Genomic DNA, 24,953 nt, shown 5'->3' with positions numbered 1-24,953 from the left:
CTGGTCCCTAAAGAACTTTACAGTGATCAGTTCTTAGGGGGAAAAAAAGAAAAAAAAATTCTTAGTGTAAATAACATTTCAATAATCTAAATGACCCCTTTTCCACTATAAAGAACCTTTTGTTCAATGCAAAGTTTGTGCAAAGAGCCATAGATGCCAAGAAAGAACCTCATAAACATAAAAACTGCACATTCTGACTTTATACAGTGCAGTTATACTCATTAAAATGAGGTATATACTGTAGATTATATACAGTAGCTCTTTTTTGTCTTATTTCCATTAAATAGCTTCACTGTGGTGTGTCTTGAAGAATTGAGTTGAATTGAAGTATGGAGTTAATTCATTTAATAGTGGGATACAGGAGCTCAGGCAAACTGACACTCATTAATAACCCAGTAAAGGAAGCTGACCGGTTTAATTATCATTCATATGTTTCTCTTTTTCTTCAAAAGATGTTGGTTTTAGACACTAAGTTTTAAACTGTAAATTAGAATAATTGTGCTGAATTTAGTCTTTTCTGTCTTAGAAATTCATAAGTTAAATTTTAGGTTTTTGCAGGATTCTTTTTTTTTTCATGACAATATGCAATGTGACAACTTACCCCATACAGTGTTTCAGAGCATGTTATCACAAAAGATCAGTGTGTGTTCAGTAAATTGTATATTTTTCTTTGCCAAAAACGTGAATTTTCCAATAAAAAAAAATATTATTTGACTTTCTAACATAAACATACCCTCAGAAAGTGTGACAACAAGCCCCGGTCTACATATATGTACAGTATGATGACAGACTCACGTTCCCAAATACATTTAAACAAAGATGTACCGTAGGTAATTCCCGAGAGTGTGCAAAAAGGATTAATGTCTTTGTTTTCTATTTTCTATAAAATATTCTTAATGACAAAGGAATAAAGTTTTCAGATCTCATTGTCAATGGCAGAACTTTTCAGATTAGACGCCAGTCTGTAAAAACGAGATAGTTTCCTTCACAACTTTCAGACGGGAAAGATCAAACATGATATGCCATTCTCCATGTTCTGATCGTGTAAAAAGCCCCACCTCTCTGAGATTCTTTGGGATGTGAAGTTCAGTGACAGCACCGGCTGCGATGAGCACATTTCTCAAGCTCGTCTCCAGAGCGCAAGAGCAATGCGCGGCAGATGCCTTTATATTTGCTCTCATGTCTCGCGCGGTTCACTCAGAGTGATTCAATAGAGCACGACAGCTTCAGTTCAGTGTCAGTCGCAGAGCTGCATCGCTAAAGCTTGCACTTGGAATATCTCACAAAAGAGCAGAAGCGCGACGCGTCAGCGGAGGAGCCGCGACACACGCCGCTATCGCGTGCTGCGTGTAAGGTAAGCGCCTCAGCTTTCTCAAAGCGCTTTTAAAGTTTTTAAAATTGCGTCAAATCTAAAATAATGTCTTTAATAACCGGGTTGTCGTGTCGTGGCTTTAATATAAGCCTACATTTAATTTCTTATTTGTTCGTTATATGAAAAAAAGAAGAAGACGAAAAGAAAACGTACAACATAGACATCAGTTGTGGATTATGATCAAAGCTGATAGTATTGTATGTGTAGCCTATTCTGTTTTCTGTTATTCCTGTTTGAAAACATGTGTTAAATATCTGTCAAATTAATCTCTAGAATAGTTTTAAAGGGCATATAAAAGTGAACGTGTTTGCCTGAAAGTTCAAGAATGTTTATAGTTTTGTAAAAAAAAAAAAAAAAAAAAAAAAAAAAAATCCATTCAAAAAATGTTGTTGTCAAAATGTTTTAGGATCGTCCTTAACTTGTCACAATAATGTCTGTCTTTTCTACTCGGATTTATGGATTTTCAGTTTTCAGATCAATCTCCGTCATAATAATTCAATAGGATATAAAGTGGCCGACTTTTAACTTTTGAATCACTTTGATTTTACTTAAACATTTAAAACCGCAATTGATTATTAATGTTTACATTTGTAGTAAAGAAATAGTGGTAGACAAATATCTATTTCAAGATGTTCAGCTGTTTACTATTATGATTTACATTAATATAAGCAGGTTTATATAAAGGCAGCTGTCTTGTTTTGTCGTGCATTTATTTGTCGGACCATTTTTAAAACGAAAATGTCTTATAAACAGAACTTCCTTGGAGATACTGTGACTGCAGGTTATATTCTTATTTTTTTAGGCCCGTATATTACGTACATCCTCTAGAATTCAAAGTATGGGAGGAGCTTAAGACAGAAAAAAAATAAATAAATAAAAAACCTTTTATAAAGTGGTTCATTGTTTTAATCTCACGTGCCGTTGATTTCAACCAGAAATAGTCGTAAACAGTATCGTATTTATTTATTTTTTCGTCAACAAGGTGACTAATGTTACAAAAGATTATTATAATTTCATGAACACGAATGAAGCCATCAATCAAGCTCCAGTGAGGCATGAAGGACACTAAAAATTCAGTAATTTATGACCGTTCAAGACTAAAATATGTTTGTGACCGTTCCAGGGATTGACTGACGCTGCAGAAGGTGAGCTGAAAACAGCTAGAAAACCCGATTCTCCTGAGCTCTGGAAAAGGTATGTGCACCAACACACACTGCCACAAAATATCTCAGATATTTAAACAAAACCATTCTGTTTAATCATAAAGATATTCATTTTATTTATTTGTAATTGTTCAAATTTAATTTGAGGAATGTTTAAATGAAATAAAAACATTTGCCTCCATCAGTTGCATAAGAATTAATCTTATTTCACATAAACAGAATTGTTATGTGATTCCACGTTGGCTGATTATTGCAACTTCAAAATGTAATTAAATGATACATATTTCACAATTCCTTAAAGGCTATGGGTGGCACCACACTGTATCGACTTCTAGCCCTATTTACCTGTCTGATGCTGTCTTCTGTATCACTGTTCAATCAGAAGATGCATGGAGTCTGATTACCTTACAGTAATAACATATACAGTGTCCATTATAGACTACTGGAAGCAGCATATTGAACTATATGCAGGTAACAATTTCATGCATGTCATGCAATCAAGACTAAACAATCAAGGGCAAAACATCTACGAATGATGAGATTGTCTTTAAATGATATTGCTCGATAAATCTTCACAGACCAAGTGCCGTTTAGTCTTGTAATTTTCTGATAGACCTCCAGCATTAAATAAGGATTATAATGTAGGACAGTGTACTAAGGCCTGTTTAGGCCATAGTGTACTGTGGGACTTTCTGTCCGTGACAATTATAGCTCAGAGAGGAATCTTTAAAGAGAGCAGGATTCAGTGAAGTAAACCTGCTTTGGAAAGTGAAGACGTTTGATTTTTTTTTTTTTTTTAACACTACAGTTTGCCTGAGGTATATTTGGTTAGATGATGGATTTGATGTGTAATGTCCTATTCTTGTAGCTATTAGGTTCCCCCTCCTTGTTCTTCTGTATTGACCCCGACAGGTCACATAAGTAATTTTTAAAACGCATGATTAATTTCACAGTAGGGTTAACATACATATAGATGAAGTTCAGTGTATCATATGAACTATGATTTAATGCCTACAACATGAACAGTTGTCATCATCAGCGGTTTAATAAACATAAACATTTTCAATAGTTCAACTGGTCTTTGTTATAATTAGTATTACTGGGCAGTTTTTCACTTTGTGGACATATAAGACATAAGCATACAATAGCTGATATAAATTCAAATGCGAATATATACATGAAAATACCAACCAAAGTTGTATGGCATTTTAATATTACAATTATTGAAGCATATGTGAGGTAATTTTTATTAAAATGAAAAGCTTCATGAGTGTTAGCAATTAATTTAAAGTGTATCTATCATATCATATTTTTTCATATTCCTGTAATTGGATGAGGGGTCCTATGAGGTGCTCTTTGGCTGTTGGGAGACAAAAGCCAGCGGGATGGGATCTAAATGAGGTTTAGGGGGCTGCAGATGGGACCCTCTCGTTCCTGTCAATTTGACTGGGCTTTTCAAAACACTCGACCTTTTGTACTAATTCTATTATCACGGCAAAATGGAAACGTCAAAATTACGCCCAATATTCCTATTATAATTACGTGCAATGCCATCAGCATCTTTATAATACCTCGCAAAGCCGACGTTTAAAATAAAATTTTTTCTTCTGCAAAAAAAAAAAGATTTTTTTTTTCTTCTGCAAAAAAAAAAAATAAAAAAAAAGAAATCATAGGGATTTTAAATATTACACAGTCCTGATCCGACTATGAAAAATTAAAATTAAAAATGACTTCTTTTTTTTTTCCACTTACATCCCTCATAATGACGAAAAATGCTATTATAGGGATGTTATTGATGAGACAGTTTGTCGGACAACGCGTCATCGGCATCAAGCGATTAGTTTTATTCTCAGTTGTGGTCGACGTACAGCCCTCATAATGATGAAAAAATGACATGCCGACATGTGTCCCCTTTCGCTTGATTTATGAATGCGTGGAAATTGGCTCAATATGGCATGACAGTTTGGACAGTTTCAGTGACGACTGCAGATGCTGATAACGAAATAATAAAGCATTAATAAAAAACTACCTGACTGCTCTTCACACTTAAAAATGATTGGGCTACTTCAGCTGCTTTAAAAACAATGTGATTGGATGCTTAAAGCGGAGGAATCAAACTGTAAACGTCATACTTGAATAAATAAATAAACAATTAAAATCGACTAAAATATTACGGTTCTAATTATTAGCTATTTTAAATCATCCTGTCAGTAGCTAGGTTATAATACATTAGGCTTACAATTAGTTTCAGACTTTAATATAAAACCTAGTTAAAAACTGCAATTACATTATTAATGTTGTGAAAAAAATGTTTTCATATTTTCAGCGCGTTATGTTCTAGTATTTTAGAGTAACACACTTCTCCGTGCTATTATACTGACTGCGCACGGCTGGATCTCGGGAGTTTGTTCCTCTGATTCAGATGTGAACTCGAGGCGCGTTTGAGTGGCAGTCAGTGAAGCGTCATTGGCTCTTCAGAGGGGCAGAGCCACGCCAATCACTCACAACGCGCTCCGGCAATAAGAGCCAGTGTGTGAGACGCGCGCTTATTCGCGCTGTCTCTACTGTTACTGCTGATGCTGGACTCGATAAAGAGCCTGTTGTGATATTGGCCATTTATCGTGCTTGCAGGCCTATTTATAAAGTTCGCGCTCTCGTTGACCGGTCGAAGGCACATTTCCAGTTCTGTATGTGGAATAGACTGCGACATGATTTGAATTCTGTAGTGTTTGGACATCTCCGGCAGCGCGCGGAGGTAAGAAAAATACAAACTTTTATCGTCTCCCAGTCCGTCTAAAATTATGTATTTTTGTTCAGGTTTAGGCTTTTTAAGAGACATTTGTTCTCAGACTAAAAAAGTGAATGTGTGGATACAAATACATTTTTATGGTACATTTATTTATTTATTATTATTATTATTATTATTATTATTATTATTATTATTATTATTATTATTTTGGCTAACACTGGGCTAATATATGATACATTACCTAAACCTAAAAAGCGACGTTCTATATTCTGTGTGAAAAAGTCGGAAGAGAACGTTGATGCCGACAGAACATTCTACAGGAAAATCTGCTTGAACTCTACAAATTTCGCTACATTGTTATTACCCCACATAAAGTTATCCATAAATTGTTAAATAATTACGCAGCATTAAAAGCATTACACGATTTTTCGTTTTGCATTTTCGGACAGGGACAAAAAGCGTTCGTGCTTCAGAGTCTTTAAGGGATAAAGTGAATCATTGCATGTCGCTTGCACAATGATTTAGTTCTTCATTTATTTATTTGTTTTTAAATATATATCCTTTTTATTTAATTTGCGATCATATTGAATGGCATCTTTATTTTCTCTCGTTCTTTAAAGGGTTTTTTATTTCGTCATCGTCATTTTTGTCTCGTTCTGTGAGTTTTTATTTCACCCGTATCATATGCTGATCTATAAACAACGTGTCTGACATGTTAAAAAAGGTTTACATTAATTGTGCAAGTTGTTTAATTCTCTCTCTCTCGCTCTTCCTGTTTTTATAAAATAAAAATAAAATAGCAAAATAAAAAATCTGGTTTCTATTTAATTATGTCACATCTGGTAATAACTGCGTATTATCAGAGTAATATTCTTTATGAATTAATACAACTGAATCTTTTTTCTTTGATTCCTTTATTTTCATTGCTAAATTAACCATTTAATTGTGTTTACAGACGAACACCTCCACTCACTGGTATCTAAAGAATGGAAAAGAGTCTTCTGCCTGGACAAAACGACATTGTGATGGCCACCCCACCGAGTTCATTCCAGCAGGAGCCGCTCACGCCTCCAAGATCCTCTCTTAAGCCCAACCAAGTTGGGCAGGTCATCCTCTACGGGGTGCCTATTGTCTCGCTGGTGATTGACAATCAAGAGCGCTTATGCCTGGCTCAGATATCCAACACCCTATTAAAGAACTACAGCTACAACGAGATCCACAATCGTCGCGTGGCTCTGGGCATCACCTGCGTGCAGTGCACCCCAGTCCAGCTGGAGATCCTCCGGCGGGCGGGCGCCATGCCCATCTCCTCCCGCCGCTGTGGCATGATCACCAAACGTGAGGCAGAGCGACTGTGCAAGTCTTTCCTGGGAGAGAACTCACCACCCAAGCTGCCAGACAACTTCGCATTCGACGTGATGCATGAATGCGCTTGGGGCTGCCGGGGAAGTTTCATCCCGGCGCGCTACAACAGCTCCCGGGCCAAATGCATCAAGTGCTCCTACTGTAATATGTACTTCTCCCCTAACAAATTCATCTTCCACTCGCACCGCACACCCGAAGCCAAGTACACGCAGCCAGACGCCGCCAACTTCAACTCCTGGCGTCGGCACCTTAAACTGTCAGACAAAACGGCAGCGGAGGACCTGTTGTTTGCCTGGGAGGATGTAAAAGCCATGTTTAACGGAGGAAGTCGCAAGAGGGCGTTTCCATCCTCTAACATGGGCTCCGTCAAGGCTGTGAACTCAGTTCTGCCCCACATGATTTCTCCAGAACTTGCCCAGAAGAGAGGCAGGTACGAGGACGATGATGAGTTGGAGGCCAATAGCCTCTCGCCCCGAAAACCCCCACGCAGTTACCCGGTCATCCCGGTCCCGAGCAAAGGTTTCGGGATGTTGCAGAAGTTCCCAACCACGTCGCTATTCCCAAGCCCATACACCTTCCCAGCCTTCGGCTTGTGCCCGCAGAAGAAGGATGACAGCGAGGCGACCAATGGACAGAAAAACAGCGGCCTCTCAGGGCTCCTTTGGCCTGGCCGAAAGGACGCTTTTTATCCTCCCTTCTGCATGTTTTGGCCCCCGAGGGCAACTGGGGGTATCCCGGTGCCCACTTACCTCCAACCCCAACCCAATGCCCTTTCCTCGCTCACAGAGAGCCCATCTCTCAGACAAGCCTTTTTGGATCTGTCTGAACAAGGTGATGTCGGTTCGGGTTTGGAAACGAACCCTAGATCTGGGCTGTTTGAGAGCGACTGTACACCCGTGACCTCTGACCTCCGCCCCGCCCCGGAGGGCTGGCTAAAACTCCTAGACGCTCCCTCGCTGCAAGCCCGCAAGGCCAGTTACCACTCCGCCTTCCGCCCAGTTGTCAAAGACGCAGAAAGCATCGCCAAGCTCCACGGCAGCCTGGAGGATTTCGGCCCGGAGCGGCACCTTTCTCCTGGCACCAGCTGCAGCTACGACAGCGGAGAGAGCGACGAGGAGCAGGAAGTGGACGTGGAGACCAAACAGGACGAGGAACAGGAAGACTTCACCAGCCGAGCGGCACAGACACCCCTGCAAATGCACGGGCTTCCCGACAACAGCGTGGGGGAACCACAGCAGGCCAAAGAACCGCCCTCCTTCCCAAGTGCTCCCGCCGAGACCTCGGCAGAGGACAAACCCGGCCTCGCTGTCAGTCCACCCACCATCCTCAAAGTCCCCAGCCCCGTTCACGGCTCACTGGAGGAAAGCGGCGCGTACAGAAATGTAAATATTCCCTCCAGGCACTTTAACTAATTATTTAAATGCGGGCCATTGGCTGGCAGGGGCCATATGCATAACAAGATTGATAGCCTGTGTTCCCTGCAGAAATGAAATATTCAGAGCTCTTTGATCCCTTCTAATAAGCCCAGTCGTGTTTTGTTTAATAGCGACATTATGTTTGCTCCCCTTTGTCACTTCTGCCTATTAGCCCTTTTAATCTTTAACCCTTTGACGCTGAGAGCCACAGGGATCGAAACGGGAATTCTTTAGCAATTAGCCTCACGCACGTTGATTTATCCAGAAGAACTCGGTAGGACGACAAAGCCAAACAAACATCAGGATCATATATATAAAACATAACAGCGATGTCGTGCTCAAGGCTAATCAATTCTGTGCTTTTGGCTGACTGATATATTTTGTTGCTCAATGTTCAACCTTTGGCCTGGTGTTATGAATCAGTTCTAATCAGACATCACTGGTGTTTTATGGTTGCAGGCTCACAAGAGCAGAGACGATGGGCTGCCAGCATATGCAAGCAAAAACAAAACTACCATCTCAGGTGAGAAATGAATGTGAAGTGAATATAATGACTGTGGAAATTGCAATGTGATTATTCCATGCATTATATAAGAGGATACAATTTTACACCTTTACCTTATCATTCAATTCATTTGTGTGCATGTATTCAAATTAGAATTTTTTTTTTCTCGTTCAGATGACAACAAAGAGCAGAGCAGCTTTTTCATCCCAGAGACAGAAACGTCGGCACCTGAATACTGGCGTGAGAATCCAAGTAAGAACGCACGCCACTTTATCTCCGCTTTACATCCGCCACTTACAGCAAGAGGGCCTCCAAATAATTTGCGCAGCACAGCTAGCCCATCCCTGCAAGGATATTAGGATTAATCTAAATATAAAAGATAGGGGATGGAATATACTCTCGCCGCACTCTTAAAATGGAGCAGCTCTCTCCAGAATGTCATTGGGAAAATGTGTTCTGCAGGGAGCCATAACAGTTCAGCAAGACAATCAGCTCAACGCCAGGAAGGTGACAATCACCATTTGAACAATATCAGACGGAAATAATTGCCTTTTGCTTTGCAAAATCTTCCATTAGAAAGATCATAGCTTATTGCCTTTTATCTGTCAGAAAGACATTAAAGGTGTTTTATGACATCTACGGCAACATTTATATTATCTACCCGATAATGATCTCCTCATATAACGTATAATATATTTGAAAAAATTACATGAAACAAATTAAATGAAACCACCTTTGCCTGATTGCTAAATGTCTCCGAGGGGCTACTGGGAAACGTGATTAGAACTTCTGATTTTCCAAAGAGTCTAACGGCAGTGTCTTAAAGATAGTTCTGTTTCTTGGGAGGGAGGAAAAAAAATAATCTAATTTTCCATTTATATAATGCAAACTGCCTTGGCTTTGACTATTCACGGTTAATTGACTGTCAAACGAGGTTGTTATCCTCAGGCACTGTCTGCAAATTTGCTTGTCAAATGAGACAGAGAGAGGAGGAGAGCGAGAACAAGACCGCTTTCCAAATGAGGAACGCCTTGTTCGGCTTAAGGAGGCAAGACTGGAGATGAGAGAGAGAGAGAGAGAGAGAGAGAGAGAGAGATTATACCAGCGTGTTGGATCACCTCATTTGAGCCATTTGCGATATAGACACAAAAACACAGACGCCGTCGTGCAGCGCGGACGTACCGACTCCTAAGAATTGCAATCAAAACTGTTTCGAATAATTTCCTGATTCAATAGCGCAGTAACATTAACGAAATCAGCTGTTTTCACAATTTCAGGATATTGGCATATCACAAGGGCTGTTTATTCGAATGCACTAATCAGATATTTTGTTGAGCGAGTTACATTATTTTCATAGCATTATGTTTTTACAGTAAATATGCAGCCATACCATATTTATGATATATGAATACCATTTCCTCACCCCAGCAAAATAGCACTGTATTTTCTATTTCACTTCACAAGTCAAATACATTTGTCTGAAATATCCATCCAGTGTTTGGAAGTATCCTGATGTCAGACTGACATCTACTGGTTGCTGCTAGAACTGCATGACGTGTGTCAGTGTTTCATATGAACTTTATTGAAACTGACATGAATGCATGCTTGCAAAGTGTTATAAATCTTCAAGGTTTTCTTTTAATCTTTGTTTTTTTTTCTGCTCAGCAGACCAAAGTCAAGACACAAACTCTCCCGTATCGCTCAAGAAGGATGTTGAGAACATGGAAAAGGGTGAGTCAACAAGCAAAGACTTTATTAAAGAATATGTTTGGGGTCAGTAAGATTTTTATTTGAAAGAAAATGATACTTTTATTCAGCAGGGACACGTTCATTTGATCAAAAGTGAGAGTAAATGCATTTATAAAGTAACAAATTAATTGATTGGAAATAAAATGCTGTTCTTTTGAACTTTCTATCATCAAAGCAGCTGTATTCAGCACTGATGATAATCAGAACTGTTTGTTGAGCAGCAATATTAGAATGATTTCTGAAGATTGGAGTAATGATGCTGAAAATTCAACTTTGATCACAGCAATAAATTGTATTTTACAAAATATTAAAAAAGAAAACGGTATTATACATAGTAATAATATTTCACAATTTTACTGTATTTTTAATTAATAACTGCAGCCTTGGTGAGCAGAACAGACTTATTTTAAAAAACTTTAAAAACTCCTACTGACCCCAAACTTTTGAACGGCAGTAAAAAAAATATTCCAAACACATTTTTGTGACTGCTCTAGATGTAACAGTTGATATTTCAGCGCAGCTCAGCGTCTGATCTTGATTTATGTTGTAATCTGTCCTTCAGAGGAACTCCAGAAAGTTCTCCTTGAACAGATAGATTTACGGAGGAGACTGGAGCAGGAGTTTCACGCTCTGAAAGGCAGCTCTCCATTTCCAGTTTTCCGTAAGTGTCCTTACTTTCACTTCACGTGTTTTACAGTATCATCATGATTTAGCATGTGAAAATCAGAGACCTGCTTCACCTGATCGATAAGTCACTATAACTCCATAATGCATTATTTTAAAAACAAGCCTTTTTGAAAAGCACTTGTAGGCCACTACATAACTGTAAAAGAGTTTACATATGAACTCAGGTGACCATAAGATGCCTTTGTTTTTAATATTGCATATTTTTGCTATCCTACAGATAACTTTCAAGACCAAATGAAGAGAGAACTGGCTTACAGGGAAGAAATGGTGCAGCAGTTACAGATGGTAAGGAGTTTTCATAATTTCTCATCTGATTAATTTACTCGTGAATCATACAAATATCCCACATGCATCCCTCTTATATTAGTAATCTGCTGTAGCAGGCTAAATCTATGTTAAAGTGGAAATGTAAGATAACCAGCAGACTAGCAGCAGGATCTGGTGTCTGGTAATCTTTTGTTGTCTAGAACTGGTTCAACATTCCACAACGCACCCCCATCAATCAACACAGACTGGTCTCATTAAGGGGTTGAGGATTAACGCAGACTGCCACTGTGTGTTCTCTCAGTTCAACACCATCCGTCAAGCCAGGGGAGATCATATATGAGAGATTACAGTGTGACAGATTGAAAGCTGAACTTCTGTAATGCACAAAACTATAGAGATGAATTATTCATAATGAAGTTTGCAAGATGCAAGCTTCCTTTTGGTGTCGTATCCCCATATATTTAAAAAGTAAGGTACAAGAAGACCCTGTGAATTGCAAATATAGTCACGACTAAACTGTATTTTTAAATTGAAGACAGCATTGCTTGCCCAATGTGTGTGTGTGTTTTTTAAGTAATACTTTTATTCAGTAAGAATGCATTAAATGAATAAAAGTGAAAGTAAAGACATTTACGATGTTACAAAAGATTTCTATTTCAAATAAATGCTGTTCTTTTGAACTTTCTGTTCATCAAAGAATCCTGACAGAGAGAAAAAAAACAGTTTCCACAAAAATATGAAGTAGCTCAACGGTTTTCAACATTGATGATAATCAGAAATGTTTCTTGAGCAGCGAATCAATATATTAGAATGATTTCTGAAGGATCATGTGACGCTGAAGACTGGAGTAATAATGCTGAAAATTCAGCTTTGATCACAGAAATAAATTACATTTTAAAATATATTAACATAAAAAACTGTTATTTTGAATTATAAAAATATTTCACAATTTTACTTTTTTACTGTTATTTCAGTCAAATAAATGGTGAGCAGAAGAGACAAAAAATAAAAATAAAAATAAAATAAAAATGACTAAGTAACTGTAATGTAAATGTATTGCAATGTAGAAAGTAGTGCATTATAAAAAATATTAAGGGCACAAATTTTCATTAAACATTATTTTATTAAGCAAATTTAGCATCATCCATTCTCTAGATAGATGATATAATCCAAGTATTAACTCAATCCATGTATTTTTTAATTAATTAATAAATATATTTTTTTCCCGTCTTCTAGATTCCCTATGCAAACATCATTAGAAAAGAAAAGGTCGGGACACATCTAAACAAAAGCTAAATGGTAAGTATCAAAGTTACTTCATCAAATGAGAAACAATGTGTGGTCATTCAGTGAAATCTTAATATGAGCTTCAATCAAAATAGATTTTATATTACAAACAGCACTATGTTTGACGTTATCCTAGTGACTATATCTATTGTTATATGTTTTAGGTAAATTCGTTTGAAACTAAACCAAGCTGCTCTCAACATCTTTTTACACACAGAGTTGAAATCATCCCCATGTCTATGAGGAATCATCAAGCACAACGGAAGCAGCCCCGTGACCGGATCAAACGTTGAACGCTGCCATTGACAGACCGCCTCATCGATGTCCAGCTCTCAATCAAACCAAAACCGATACACAGGACAGTTCAATGCATCTACCAATGATTTAGAGCTCATTTGACGTATTCCCTGTACAGTAACCCCACTTTGATTATTTATGAACTTATTTAAGTTTATTACCCATGCATTCACTGGTTTATTGATAAAGCAAACTGTACAATGATATTAGCGATAGGTTGTAACTGTACAGAAGGAGGTCGTTGCTCTGTAGGCTACTGTGGCCGATGTCTAAGAGCAATCTGAAAGCGTGTGAACTTTTTCATGTTTTGCCTGTTTAAATACAACATTGACATAAACACAAGTTTAAAAATGTTATTATTAACTGTTCATGCAAATGTATTTAAATATGTTCTTGTAGTTTCTCTACTATTTATGTGGATAATTAAAAGTCTATAATATGAAAAAGGCTATTTATGTGTTTATTTTTGAAAGTGGCACTTTGATAAACACAAGCATAATACAATTTGGAAGTCAAGAAAGACAATTAGTGATATTAATTATATAAAACAATGTTTGTGTGCATTTTTAGGGTTTACATTGATTTTGTAGGCGTGTTTAATTAAAGACTTGTTCTATTATTTTTCAAATATATTACATCTGTAATTTAATTATTAAATATATCATGAAATACATAATTCAGTTACTATAAGCTGTTATTTTCATTTATTATCATATTAATATAATATTAGTGTTTAAATCTAAAGTATAAATATGAAAACCATCTATACAATATAATAATTAAACAAGGCGAAATAAAACAATAATTTTTACTACTTAATATTTAAATCAACAATATAAACATCACTATGTAGGTTTTTTTTTCTCTTGTCAATCTAAACGTCTCGCGGCGCGTCTGTGACGTCACTCCGCGCGACGCGAGTTCTTCTACGTCAGCACAATAGTGCCAACATGGCGTTCACTCTGTACGCGCTGATTCAAACAGCGATATTATTCACTAATGCCATCGCAGTTCTCCACGAAGAGAGGTTCCTCAGTAAAAGTAAGTCCTTAGAATTGTATTGTTTTTCTGAAGTATGAAGATAGGTTTGTTTTGTCGCGTAAATATGTGTGTGTGTTGTCATTCGGATCGCTAGCCTAGATTTGTCGTCTCCTAGATGGGAACGGAACTACAGAAATATGAAAACTGTAAATGTTAACATAAGCGAATATAACATGCTTTGTTTTTAAAATGACCATGGTGGTTTTAGACATCGCCTGAAAGGACTGTTAGTAGTTATTAATAGAAATCAGTCTATTGTATATCACTTCACCAGTACTGTAAATGTGCCTACATATGAATCAATATATTTGAATTAAAAACAGAGTTTCTGAATTTGGTTGAAAGGGTTTGCAGAGCTGTTAGTGAGAAAATATAAAATAAAAATAATTTCTATTTGTCATTTTCGATCACTACACAAATTCCATACTTCCACACTGGTGTTATTTAATAGCGTTAATCACTGCTATTACTGTTTACAAATATTAATGATTGCACTGGGTCTAAACTTTTCATTTCATTTGTTATACAATAACACAAAATAATTGAACATGCAAACAGAAAAGCAATCTGATAGAGAAAGGAATCTGTAGGAACGATACTCTCGTATATGAAATGTGTTATTCTTGTTATTTATAAATGTAAGAAATCTTACAGTAAAGGAAAATTCAGCAAGAAAGATTTGAGAAATTTGTTCTTGTCAAGGAAAAAACAAAACGTGCATAACAGATGAATGAACAGTACATTTAGCAGCATGGCTGTATTTATTATCTTTCAGCAAAAAAAATAAATAAATCTGATTTTATAAATAACTTAAATTCTCCCAAAGGGAATATATCTGATGGCACTGAAAATAAATAAATAAAATAAAATAAATAAAGCAACGCTCTCTTCCTCAGTCTTAAAGAATACAGATCAGCTGGGAATATCAGCACAAGTAGCATTTTGCAAGCTAGTTGGATAGACATTATGCATGTTTTTTAATTGTACTTCTGTTGTTTTGTTAGAGATGCAACATTTTTCAAGGATTGATTAACCACACCCTTTTTTCCAGTGAATACAGTAAAAAAATAAAATAAAAAAAGTTTCTAGTAAAATGTACATGTAGGGGATGTGTACATTATATAATGCTTCAGTCCTTGATGATAAAGATCTACATCCTAATGCAAGCATATAGTTATTATATTATATTGTGGCAGAGGGCTGTGTGACTAACAAACACGTCATTTTCCAGTCGGCTGGGGAGCAGAGCAGGGTATTGGAGGATTTGGAGATGAACCCGGGATTAAAGCACAACTTCTGAACCTTATTCGCTCTGTCAGGACTGTCATGAGAGGTGTGTTCTTTTGTACAGTGTTAATACTGATGTCTGTTCATTCCTATGATTACTAACACACCTGAGGCCTGTAGAACGAAGCTGGTTTCAGTTTTTACACAGATAAGTCCGCGTTTAGTTTAAGAGTTTCCAGGCTCAAGAAGACGGGTTGTGTTTGAGCGGGTTTACACTTACACGGCTTCCCCGCTCCGGAGCAGGTTTTATTCTGGGTTAGAGATCGCAAACCCAAACTGCACCAATCAGCTGTGAGCAGAGTGACGTATATCTGACGCAGTGAAGCCACTCCCCCGTATCTCTCGCTACAAATTACAGCAGTTTACAGTCAAAGAATTTTGCAGCTACTTATTTATAATTTTATTATATTATATTAATTATAATTGTTTATAAATCGTATAATAAATTCAGATGATTATTATATGAAGTGACAATTAATTTTAAGTATTTAAATTATACGTTTTATATATTCAACTTTTAAAATGACTAAACCTATATGTTTTGCTTTTGTATGGCAGCCCGTTTCCGCCACTGAATAATAAAAAAAAGGTTATTGCGACTTTTTTTCACAGAATTGCACAATTGCGAGTTATAAAGTCAGATATAAAATAAAAAAAGCCTCAAATAAACTCTCAACTCTTAAATTCCAGTCTATACTTACCATAATCGTGCAAATTCTGACTTTTTTTCTTGTAATTCTGACTTTATTTCTCAGAATTGTGAGTTTATATCTCACAATTATGAGTTTTTAACTCACAATTGCAAATTTGTATCACGCAATTATGAGAAGAAATAGTTTTTATTGTGAGATAAAAAGTCGTAATTACCTTTTCTATTTTTTATTCAGTGGCGGAAACATACAAACAAAATTTATATATAAGTGTGAAACTACATAAATAATTAAATTCAGTAGATTTTTTTTTGCATAGTCATATATTTTCATTCCGCTGCCAAACGTTTGCTGCAGCAGAAGTGTTTATTCGCTTTGCTGATGCTCTCTGCGCTCCGTGTGATTGGCTGTTTGCTGCACGTCACACTTTCACGTTAATCACGAACTAAGTTGACGGAGAACGTTTATATCAAGCTTTGTGAGCCCGGTGAACCTGATCATCGGGTTTTGTCAACTCAAAACTTACTCTGCAGCTCTGAGTTTGTTCATCTCGCTTCGTGCTACAGGCCACTGTAATGGCTGTTAGGTTTGCATAGATCTTCTGGAGAAAATAGCTTGATGTAATATCAGAAATTGTTCTATATGACACGTGTTCCCTTCTCCTCCCACAGTTCCTCTGATAGCAGTAAATGCAGTGTGTATCGTCTTATTAATACTGTTTGGATGAAGAAGGAATTGATGGATTGCGGTGGATCAGGATCTAATGAGGAACACAGGGAATGTGGCAAAGGAAAATGGACTGTTTTATATCTGTGGTTCTAAATGTTGCTCTCCAATGTCTGAAAATTGTACCCTGAATGATTTACTGTAAGTAGTTTTATATAAAAACAAATACCAGTAAACCTTTTTCTTTTCCAGTTTTGTAACTTGACAGAAGCTCCCGCGTCTGTGCTTGTTGTTTTTGTCACATCCAAGGTCCAGTAAAGTGTCACCTCCTCAGGCATTCATGTGTTTCTCAGAGCATCAGTGACATCAGTCAGACAGCTCTGTCTTGTGCTTTGATTCTGGCACCTGAAATATATTTTTCTTTCTTTATTTGTTTTGATTTTCTTTTTTAATAAATGTTAAGTTCCCCAAAGCTAATCTTACAGTGTTTCCATTTCAAAGACAGCTTGGAAAGTAAACGTTGGGTTTAATATTTTTTTAATAAAGATTTGGTTAATGTAGTGTTATGACATCAAGCTTTAATATGCAACACGTTTGGTTTGAAGGGTTTGACAAGTTTGACCAAAGTAGTTTCTGCCCTTATGAGCCAGTCATTTCATATTTCAGGTTTAATAAAGTTGTTTTGTCTTTTCATCTGTTAATATATGTTGGAGATTGGCATTTTTTTGTTTTGTAATAAGTGCTTTACACCTCTATTTATTTTGCCACCCAAGATCAGTCAGCATTTATTCAGTCTCATTTAAAAAATATTATTTACAAAATATTTTCTGATTAATCATAAAAAACATATGGTGCACAAAAAACAACACAATATTACACCACCACCACAACGCCTCCCTTTTTATTAACAGTAGCCCAGACACGGATAAAACATTGAATTACAACCATATGTTCAGAGCAGCGATTACAGCATAACCCTTCCATAATCTATGCTTAATGGTTATTACCAAAGATGATGTGTCTTTATACTTCTCCAATCCCAGGATTTATATCATGGCAGGGAATAATATTTTTGGCAGCAAAGTTATGCTCCTCATTACCCCCCAACATGGAGATCTGACAGGATGTTAAATGCATGAATTAATACATATAGTTACATTTAAATCAATGCATATACTAGAATTCATTCAATTTTTTATAGTTTATTCATAAATAAATATATTATTAAATAACGTGTGTGTGTGTGTATATATATATATATATATATATATATATATATATATATATATATATATATATATATATATATAATTTTTAATAATTTTATTTATTTTTGTGCACTGATCATGAACATTGGATGAATGTAAATAGTAAACCAACAACAACAAACAATCTAATATTGGTAAAAGAGATATGAATCGATGTTCTAAATGCTATTTAATCTGCTAGTAAAATAACCAACATATGTTTTTCATTCACTGAGTGACTGATCTGTCATATGTAACCCTCTTAAATGATTATAAACTGCCAGGGTGGAGAAAATCCAGTGTGCTCTTAGACAAAAATAAATAAATAAATAAATGAAATACATCCAAATAAAATATATTAAGAGAGAGAGAGAGAGAGAACTAAAACAAATAGAAGAAAACTTAATTAAGTAGTTGCACGTGTTTTTTCGAAAGGCATTTCTCAGGACTGCTAAATGTAAGACTCCGCCAGAGAAGGACCCTAGCAGGAAGTAAGTGTAGTTCATAGAAATGTGTTTTATGCTTTAACAGTCATCGTTTCATCCTTTTTTTTTATTATTAGTTTAAAATACAAATATGCAACTCGTTTGGAAACGACTGCGCATGTTCTGCTGTGTTCGTAGTGTGTAAATCGGGCAACACATTATTCTTATTTACACGATCTTTTAGATCGTTGTGTTCTTGAATGATTTAAAGTAATCTGCTAAAGCTCTTGTTGTTTGGCAGCTCGTTTTAAATAAATGTAGGGTTTCCAAATCCTTAAATTGTGTCAAACACAGATGATGAGATGAAATGTTGTTTTGGAAGACAGTCATTGTGTTTAATCCAGAGTTCATGTGAATAAGAGCATTAATGCACACTCGAAACTGACAATATGATCCCCAAAACCCTAAAGCGTCAGTCATGTTTATCTGCCTTTTTTATTCATTCAACCCAGGCAAAGCCAAATCTATCTATCTATCTATCTATCTATCTATCTATCTATCTATCTATCTAATAATCAGAAAGCTGAGTGTAGTGTCTTTCATATTCAGTTGCAGTGATGGCGTCGCGTCGCGCGCTGAAAGCGGTTCTAATTGATCTCAGTGGGACTCTTCATATCGAGGATGCTGCAGTTCCTGGGGCGCAGGAGGCATTGGCCCGGTCAGTTTGTTGAAATATCGGAAAATATTTAAAATAATAATAATAAATAGATGCGTTTACAAAGAGACATTTGCATATACAGGTGCTGGCCATATAATTAGAATATCAGCAAAAAGTTGATTTATTTCACTAATTCCATTCAAAAAGTGAAACTTGTATATTATATTCATACACTACACAGAGACTGATGTATTTAAAATGTTTATTTCTTTTAATTTTGATGATTATAAATGACAACTAAGGAACATCCCAAATTCAGTATCTCAGAAAATTAGAATATTACTTAAGACCAATACAAAGAAAGGATTTTTAGAAATCTAGGCCAACTGAAAAGTATGAACATGAAAAGTATGAGCATGTACAGCACTCAATACTTAGTTGGGGCTCCTTTTGACTGAATTACTGCAGCAATGCGGCGTGGCATGGAGTCGATCAGTCTGTGGCACTGCTCAGGTGTTATGAGAGCCCAGGTTTCTCTGATAGTGGCTTTCAGCTCTTCTGAATTCTTGGGTCTGGCATATCGCATCTTCCTCTTCACAATACCCCACAGATTTTCTATGGGGTTAAGGTCAGGCGAGTTTGCTGGCCAATTAAGAACAGGGATACCATAGTCCTTAAACCAGGTACTGGTAGCTCTGGCACTGTGTGCTGGGGCCAAGTCCTGTTGGAAAATGAAATCTGCATCTCCATAAAGTTGGTCAGCAGCAGGAAGCATGAAGTGCTCTAAAATTTCCTCGTATACGGCTGCGTTGACCTTGGACCTCAGAAAACACAGTGGACCAACACCAGCAGTTGACATGGCACCCCAAACCATCACTGACTGTGGAAACTTTACACTGGACCTCAAGCAACGTGGATTGTGTGCCTCTCCTCTCTTCCTCCCAGACTCTGGGACCCTGATATCCAAAGGAAATGCAAAATTTACTTTCATCAGAGAACATAACTTTGGACCACTCAGCAGCAGTCCAGTCCTTTTTGTCTTTAGACCAGGCGAGACTCTTCTGACGCTGTCTGTTGTTCAAGAGTCAGCTGAAACCCAAGTCTTGCATACGTCTGTGTGTAGTGATTCTTGAAGCACTGACTCCAGCTGCAGTCCACTCTTTGTGAATCTCCCCCACATTTTTGAATGGGTTTTGTTTCACAATCCTATCCAGGGTGCGGTTATCCCTATTGTTTGTTACCTTTTTTCTACCACATCTTTTCCTTCCCTTCCCCTCTCTATTAATGTGCTTGGACACAGAGCTCTGTGAACAGCAAGCCTCTTTTGCAATGACCTTTTGTGTCTTGCCCTCCTTGTGCAAGGTGTCAATGGTCGTCTTTTGGACAACTGTCAAGTCAGCAGTCTTCCCCATGACTGTGTAGCCTACAGAACTAGACTGAGAGACCATTTTTAAAGGCCTTTGCAGGTGTTTTGAGTTAATTAGCTGATTAGAGTGTGGCACCAGTTGTCTTCAAATATTGAACCTTTTCACAATATTCTAATTTTCTGAAATACTGAATTTGGGATTTTTCTTAGTTGTCAGTTATAATCATCAAAATTAAAAGAAATAACATTTGAAATATATCAGTCTGTGTGTAATGAATGAATATGAATGAAAATTTTTTTTTTAGACTTTTATTGGGCTTGCAATATCCAAAAAATTCTATATTGGATGAACAATATAAATTCTGAACTCCCTTGTTTGGCTTTTCTAGAACAGTCCTCTGCGCGCCTCTCTCTGAACTTATATCTTCTCAATTACCTTTACCTGCCAATTTTAGTTCAAATTTAATAGTATCCCACTCAGTTAAGATATGGACTCAATTTAGGAAGCACACTGGTTTGCATAGGTCTCCTATCCTTTCTCCGATTTTTAAAAACCACTGTTTTGCACCATCCATTATGGATGAGGCGTTCCGAATATGGTTCAATAAGGGCATCAAGACCATTGATGATCTCTGTGAAAGCAGTATTTTTCATCCTTTAATAATCTTTCTAAGAGATTCGATCTACCTAATTCCCACTTATTTCGTTTCCTTCAAGTCAGGCACTTTGAGCAAAAACTATTCCCTCATTTTCCAAATCGTCCCCCTGAATCTCCATTGGATGACTTCTTAAAGCTTGAACCACACTCAAAACATTGTATTTCTGTCATTTATAATCTGATCCACAATATTAATTTAGGCTCTGCAAATCAGGCCAGAGGTTCTTGGGAAGAGAGTTTAGGATTTGAGTTATCTGATGAACACTGGGAGTGTATTCTTGAGCTCACTCACACCTCATCTATATGCACAAGACATGGGCTTATACAATGTAAGATTCTGCATAGAGTTTACTATACTAATGCTAGACTTGCCAAAATATACCCCTCTGTCAGAGATGCATGTAATAGATGCAAGCAATCACCAGCAGATCTCATTCACATGTTGTGCGAATGCCCTAAATTATTTGATTATTGGACTAAAATATTGAAAACATTGAAAGATGCCTTCGACATAGATATCGATACAAATCCACCTTTGGCCATTTTTGGGTTAGCAGTAGATGTTAACCTTCCAGTAACGGTCCAAAAGGCTTTAGCCTTTACTACTTTACTAGCAAGACGTTTCATCCTTTTAAAGTGGAAGCACGTCTCACCCCCTTCCTTTGATACATGGCTAAAAGAAGTGTTTACTTACATTAAATTGGAAAAAATTAGACTGTCACTCACTGGGTCTTTTAAGACCTTTGACAAGTTGTGGCACACATTTTTGATTACCTGCTGGCTAACTGTCTTGATATTTAAGCTGAGCATTAATATATAAATATAAATTTTTTATTTATGCTTTTTTTAAACATAAAAATCATAATTTTATTTATTTATTTATTATTATTATTTTTTAATTATTATTCTTACCTCTGTCCTTCTCTCTCTCTCTCGCTCTGTTTTTTTCTTTTTTTTTTTTTTCCCATGGAAAGTTATAAGTTGTTGAGGCAGGGGAAGTGTTTAGTGGGGTAGTATTAATAATAACATGGGAAAATAATTGTATAAAATTAATGTTGTAATTTGATGAGTTGATATTGCATGCAGAAAATCTAATAAAGAAATTAAGGATAAAAACAAGTAAATCAATTCAAATCAAGTAATCGACAGTATACTGTATCAATAAATGGGTATTATTTCAAACACACTACTTAAATACATGTCTGCCAACCTGAAATCAGCATACCAAATATGCAAATGACTATTTCATTTTATAACTATTTCAGTGCCATTTGTAATGTAGTTGAGATATTTTATTGTTTGGTATTGCATAGAAACTAATTAGACGTGTACTTGTCCAGATTAAGACAGGCTCCAGTCACTGTAAAATTTGTGACCAACACCACGAAGGAATGTAAGAGGACCTTGTTTGAGCGACTGCGTCGGTTAAACTTTGACCTCCAGGAGCAGGAGATCTTCACATCACTCACTGCAGCCCGTAATCTACTGGAGCAGAGAGCAGTGCGCCCCCTACTGCTGGTGGAGGATAGCGCTCTAGAGGACTTCACAGGTCAGCGTCTTGTTCATTTATACAGCTTATCTGACACACACAGATTTGATTGATTTCTTTCCCAAAATGCACAGACTGCTCTTAAATATGAGGGACAAATGTTTCAGGAGTTTAGGACACAGAATAATATGGAAGCCCGTTTCCGCCACTGAATAAAAAAAAATAAAAATAAAACAAGGTAATTGCGACTTTTTATCTCACAATTTTGACTTTCTCACAACTTTTTTTTTCTCCGAATTGGGAGTTCATATCTTGCAATTCTGACTTTATAATATGCAATTGCAAGTTTATATTACACAATTCTGACTTTGTAACTTTGTAAATTGTGGGATAAAAGTCGCAATTAGTTTTTTAAATTTTTTATTTAGTGGCGGAAACGGGCTTCCATAGAGTAAGGCACATGCTTTTTTGATAACTGTTTTATTTCCTTTTTGGATTATGCAGACTTTTTTTTTTTTTTCCTAAGACTAACTTCTTTTCCAAAGCATTGTTAGATGCGAGTGTTTCCTGTCATAGCTATGCAATGATTTAATTTCAAAAACAGCATCATAGCTATTAAACTATTTCTTGTTATGATTTTAAATCTGTAATTAACCTCAAATCTCAATTTTGTGGAGGCTGTGGGGGACATTGTACACCCATTTTCCACAAGTTGGTTTGATTCTTTAGGATCTTCATGAAATGTCTGCAACATATTTTGGTTAGAATTCCTCAGTGGTCATAAAAACAACATCCTTTTTACCATGTCAAAAACAGCTCTGTATACAGCGACCCGTTTCAGTGCTTGTCTCTTTAAATGATAATGAGCTGCTGCCCACCCCACCCCTCACTTCCGTGGAAGAGCAAAGGCGATTTGCAAGTAATCATAAAAGATCTAAAGTGTGAGATTTAATTCTTCTGGAGGTGCAGCTGGATCATGAACAGTGGGTACTGATCCATCCTTGAGTTTGAACTTTTTAGCAAAACCTGCCTTGAGTTGTCCCATGTTCATAAAGCAGTCTGGAGTAAAATGATTTGCGCAGACAAACGAATTTAGGTGTATTCGGTGGCACAAAACACATGCATTGCTTACGAGACATGAGGCTGAGGGCTGCAAATACGGGACAGTTCATCAGTGGTGGTGGGTGGGGCCTGAGCAGTATGATGTCATACTTTGTCATTTGTTTTCCATTTTTTTCCATTTAGAAAAAAAAGATCTTTGGAAAAAAAAAATTCTCCATGTTTGTCATAGAAGGGTTTGTGTTGATCTCATACTTTCCTATGCTGCAGGTTTGGAAACTTCAGATCCTAATGCTGTTGTGATTGGATTAGCACCTGACCACTTCAACTACCAGACACTCAATAAAGCCTTCAGGTAAACCATTTTGGAAGATATTTATAGACCATCTAAAACATTTAAATAGTTGAATTCTCCCACTGAGTGTCTGAAATATTACTTCTAATATATTCAGACTTATTAATCAGACTCATTTTAGATGGTGCCCCCCTCATTGCCATCCATAAAGCACGATACTATAAAAGGAAGGACGGGTTGGCTTTGGGACCGGGTCCGTTTGTGACGGGTCTTGAGTACGCGACTGACACCCAGGCCACAGTGGTGGGTAAACCAGAGAAAGCCTTCTTCCTAGAGGCCTTACGAGACCTGAACTGCTCACCGGAAGAGGCTGTGATGATAGGAGACGTGAGTATGAATATGCATAGGACTGTAATAATAGGGTGAGTCTGTCAGATAGATAGATTATACTTCACAAAAAAAAAAAAAAAAAATATATATATATATATATATATAGAAAATAGTACAAATATTATTATGTCTCTACTTCATGATCATTTTTTCTTTTACTAATTCTGTGGAGAACATTTCTGGGTCATGTTTCACATTAAACTAAACTAAATTAAATTAAATGAAATTGCACTTATAAAGTTAGGCCTATTATCACAATGCAAATATCTTAATTTTCTTCATGCAAAATATTATGTATTTTTGGCTTGTTTAATTTTTATTTATTGAAATATTGAATACAAAAAGGTAATTTCTTTATGAAATTCAAGATGGAATATATGAAATTAGTTTGCCTTACAATGTAATCTGTCACCAACCAAACTGTTATTGCACAGGATGCCAGAGATGATGTTGGTGGGGCACAGAATGCAGGAATGCTGGGAATTTTAGTGAAAACTGGTAGGCCTCATTCTTAATATGCAGTTGTGTTTTCATAATGTAGTAGTCATATTTTTATTTTTTTCCTTTTGCTGCATAATAATAATCTTCTTTTAATTTTTTGCAGGTAAATACAGACCTGGTGATGAGGGTAAAATTAACCCGCCACCTCACCTGATGTGTGACAGCTTTCCAGAAGCTGTCAATCATATACTTGAAAATCTCTTAGGATCTAAATAACTGGACAAATATTGGCACTGTGTAGTTTGATTATTGTTTAACTGTCCCTTATAATGTCGCTGTAATTCCTATGCATTTATTCTGATGTACTTAAAAGAAATAAAACTAAATCAAAACATGAACTGTGAAAAAAACTGTATTTTAAAATA

At 36.6% G+C, this 24,953-nt stretch overlaps 3 protein-coding genes across 7 annotated transcripts; all 3 read left to right on the top strand.

The window, feature by feature from the left end:
• Positions 1-1,038: 1,038 nt before the first annotated feature.
• Positions 1,039-13,303, top strand: skor2 (SKI family transcriptional corepressor 2). 4 transcript variants are annotated; one of them, XM_042732173.1, is made up of 10 exons: positions 1,039-1,354; positions 2,496-2,566; positions 6,240-8,031; positions 8,524-8,587; positions 8,744-8,821; positions 10,235-10,300; positions 10,881-10,979; positions 11,223-11,290; positions 12,509-12,571; positions 12,724-13,303. In XM_042732173.1, exons 3-9 carry the CDS (start codon positions 6,271-6,273, stop codon positions 12,566-12,568), a joined length of 2,196 nt encoding a protein of 731 aa, XP_042588107.1. In that variant the 5' UTR covers positions 1,039-1,354; positions 2,496-2,566; positions 6,240-6,270; the 3' UTR covers positions 12,569-12,571; positions 12,724-13,303. The 4 variants fall into 4 exon arrangements, with proteins under 4 accessions (XP_042588107.1, XP_042588108.1, XP_042588105.1 ...); XM_042732174.1 differs by having other exon boundaries at positions 1,042-1,354; positions 10,238-10,300; positions 12,777-13,303; XM_042732171.1 differs by having other exon boundaries at positions 1,043-1,354; positions 12,777-13,303.
• Positions 13,304-13,742: 439 nt separating this feature from the next.
• Positions 13,743-17,201, top strand: ier3ip1 (immediate early response 3 interacting protein 1). Its single transcript, XM_019065534.2, has 3 exons — positions 13,743-13,897; positions 15,129-15,230; positions 16,506-17,201. Exons 1-3 carry the CDS (start codon positions 13,807-13,809, stop codon positions 16,559-16,561), a joined length of 249 nt encoding a protein of 82 aa, XP_018921079.2. The 5' UTR covers positions 13,743-13,806; the 3' UTR covers positions 16,562-17,201.
• Positions 17,202-18,156: 955 nt separating this feature from the next.
• hdhd2 (haloacid dehalogenase-like hydrolase domain containing 2) lies at positions 18,157-24,938 on the top strand. Of its 2 annotated transcripts, none has more exons than XM_042732170.1 (7): positions 18,157-18,238; positions 18,782-18,890; positions 22,195-22,403; positions 23,673-23,757; positions 23,868-24,084; positions 24,522-24,585; positions 24,692-24,938. In XM_042732170.1, exons 2-7 carry the CDS (start codon positions 18,790-18,792, stop codon positions 24,802-24,804), a joined length of 789 nt encoding a protein of 262 aa, XP_042588104.1. In that variant the 5' UTR covers positions 18,157-18,238; positions 18,782-18,789; the 3' UTR covers positions 24,805-24,938. The 2 variants fall into 2 exon arrangements, with proteins under 2 accessions (XP_042588104.1, XP_042588102.1); XM_042732168.1 differs by lacking the exon at positions 18,157-18,238 and adding an exon at positions 18,256-18,643.
• The last annotated feature ends 15 nt before the right edge of the window (positions 24,939-24,953 follow it).

This window comes from Cyprinus carpio, chromosome B10 (assembly GCF_018340385.1).
Source record: "Cyprinus carpio isolate SPL01 chromosome B10, ASM1834038v1, whole genome shotgun sequence".
Classification (NCBI taxonomy): Eukaryota; Metazoa; Chordata; class Actinopteri; order Cypriniformes; family Cyprinidae; genus Cyprinus; species Cyprinus carpio.
The sequence above is the reverse complement of the archived record's forward strand: the minus strand, read 5'-3'. Positions and strand labels throughout refer to the sequence as shown.

What these genes read in the sequence shown, in the direction of transcription:
- skor2 (XM_042732173.1), top strand. Translation starts at nt 6,271, where the DNA reads ATGGAAAAGAGTCTTCTGCCTGGACAAAACGACATTGTGATGGCCACC. An exon ending in ATACTGGCGTGAGAATCCAA is followed by an intron (nt 8,822 to 10,234) that starts GTAAGAACGCAC and finishes TTTTCTGCTCAG; the next exon opens with CAGACCAAAGTCAAGACACA. An exon ending in CTCTCCATTTCCAGTTTTCC is followed by an intron (nt 10,980 to 11,222) that starts GTAAGTGTCCTT and finishes GCTATCCTACAG; the next exon opens with ATAACTTTCAAGACCAAATG.
- ier3ip1 (XM_019065534.2), top strand. Translation starts at nt 13,807, where the DNA reads ATGGCGTTCACTCTGTACGCGCTGATTCAAACAGCGATATTATTCACT. An exon ending in AGAGAGGTTCCTCAGTAAAA is followed by an intron (nt 13,898 to 15,128) that starts GTAAGTCCTTAG and finishes GTCATTTTCCAG; the next exon opens with TCGGCTGGGGAGCAGAGCAG. An exon ending in TGTCAGGACTGTCATGAGAG is followed by an intron (nt 15,231 to 16,505) that starts GTGTGTTCTTTT and finishes CTCCTCCCACAG; the next exon opens with TTCCTCTGATAGCAGTAAAT.
- hdhd2 (XM_042732168.1), top strand. Translation starts at nt 18,622, where the DNA reads ATGATCCCCAAAACCCTAAAGC. An exon ending in GATCCCCAAAACCCTAAAGC is followed by an intron (nt 18,644 to 18,781) that starts GTCAGTCATGTT and finishes TTTCATATTCAG; the next exon opens with TTGCAGTGATGGCGTCGCGT. An exon ending in CGCTCTAGAGGACTTCACAG is followed by an intron (nt 22,404 to 23,672) that starts GTCAGCGTCTTG and finishes CCTATGCTGCAG; the next exon opens with GTTTGGAAACTTCAGATCCT.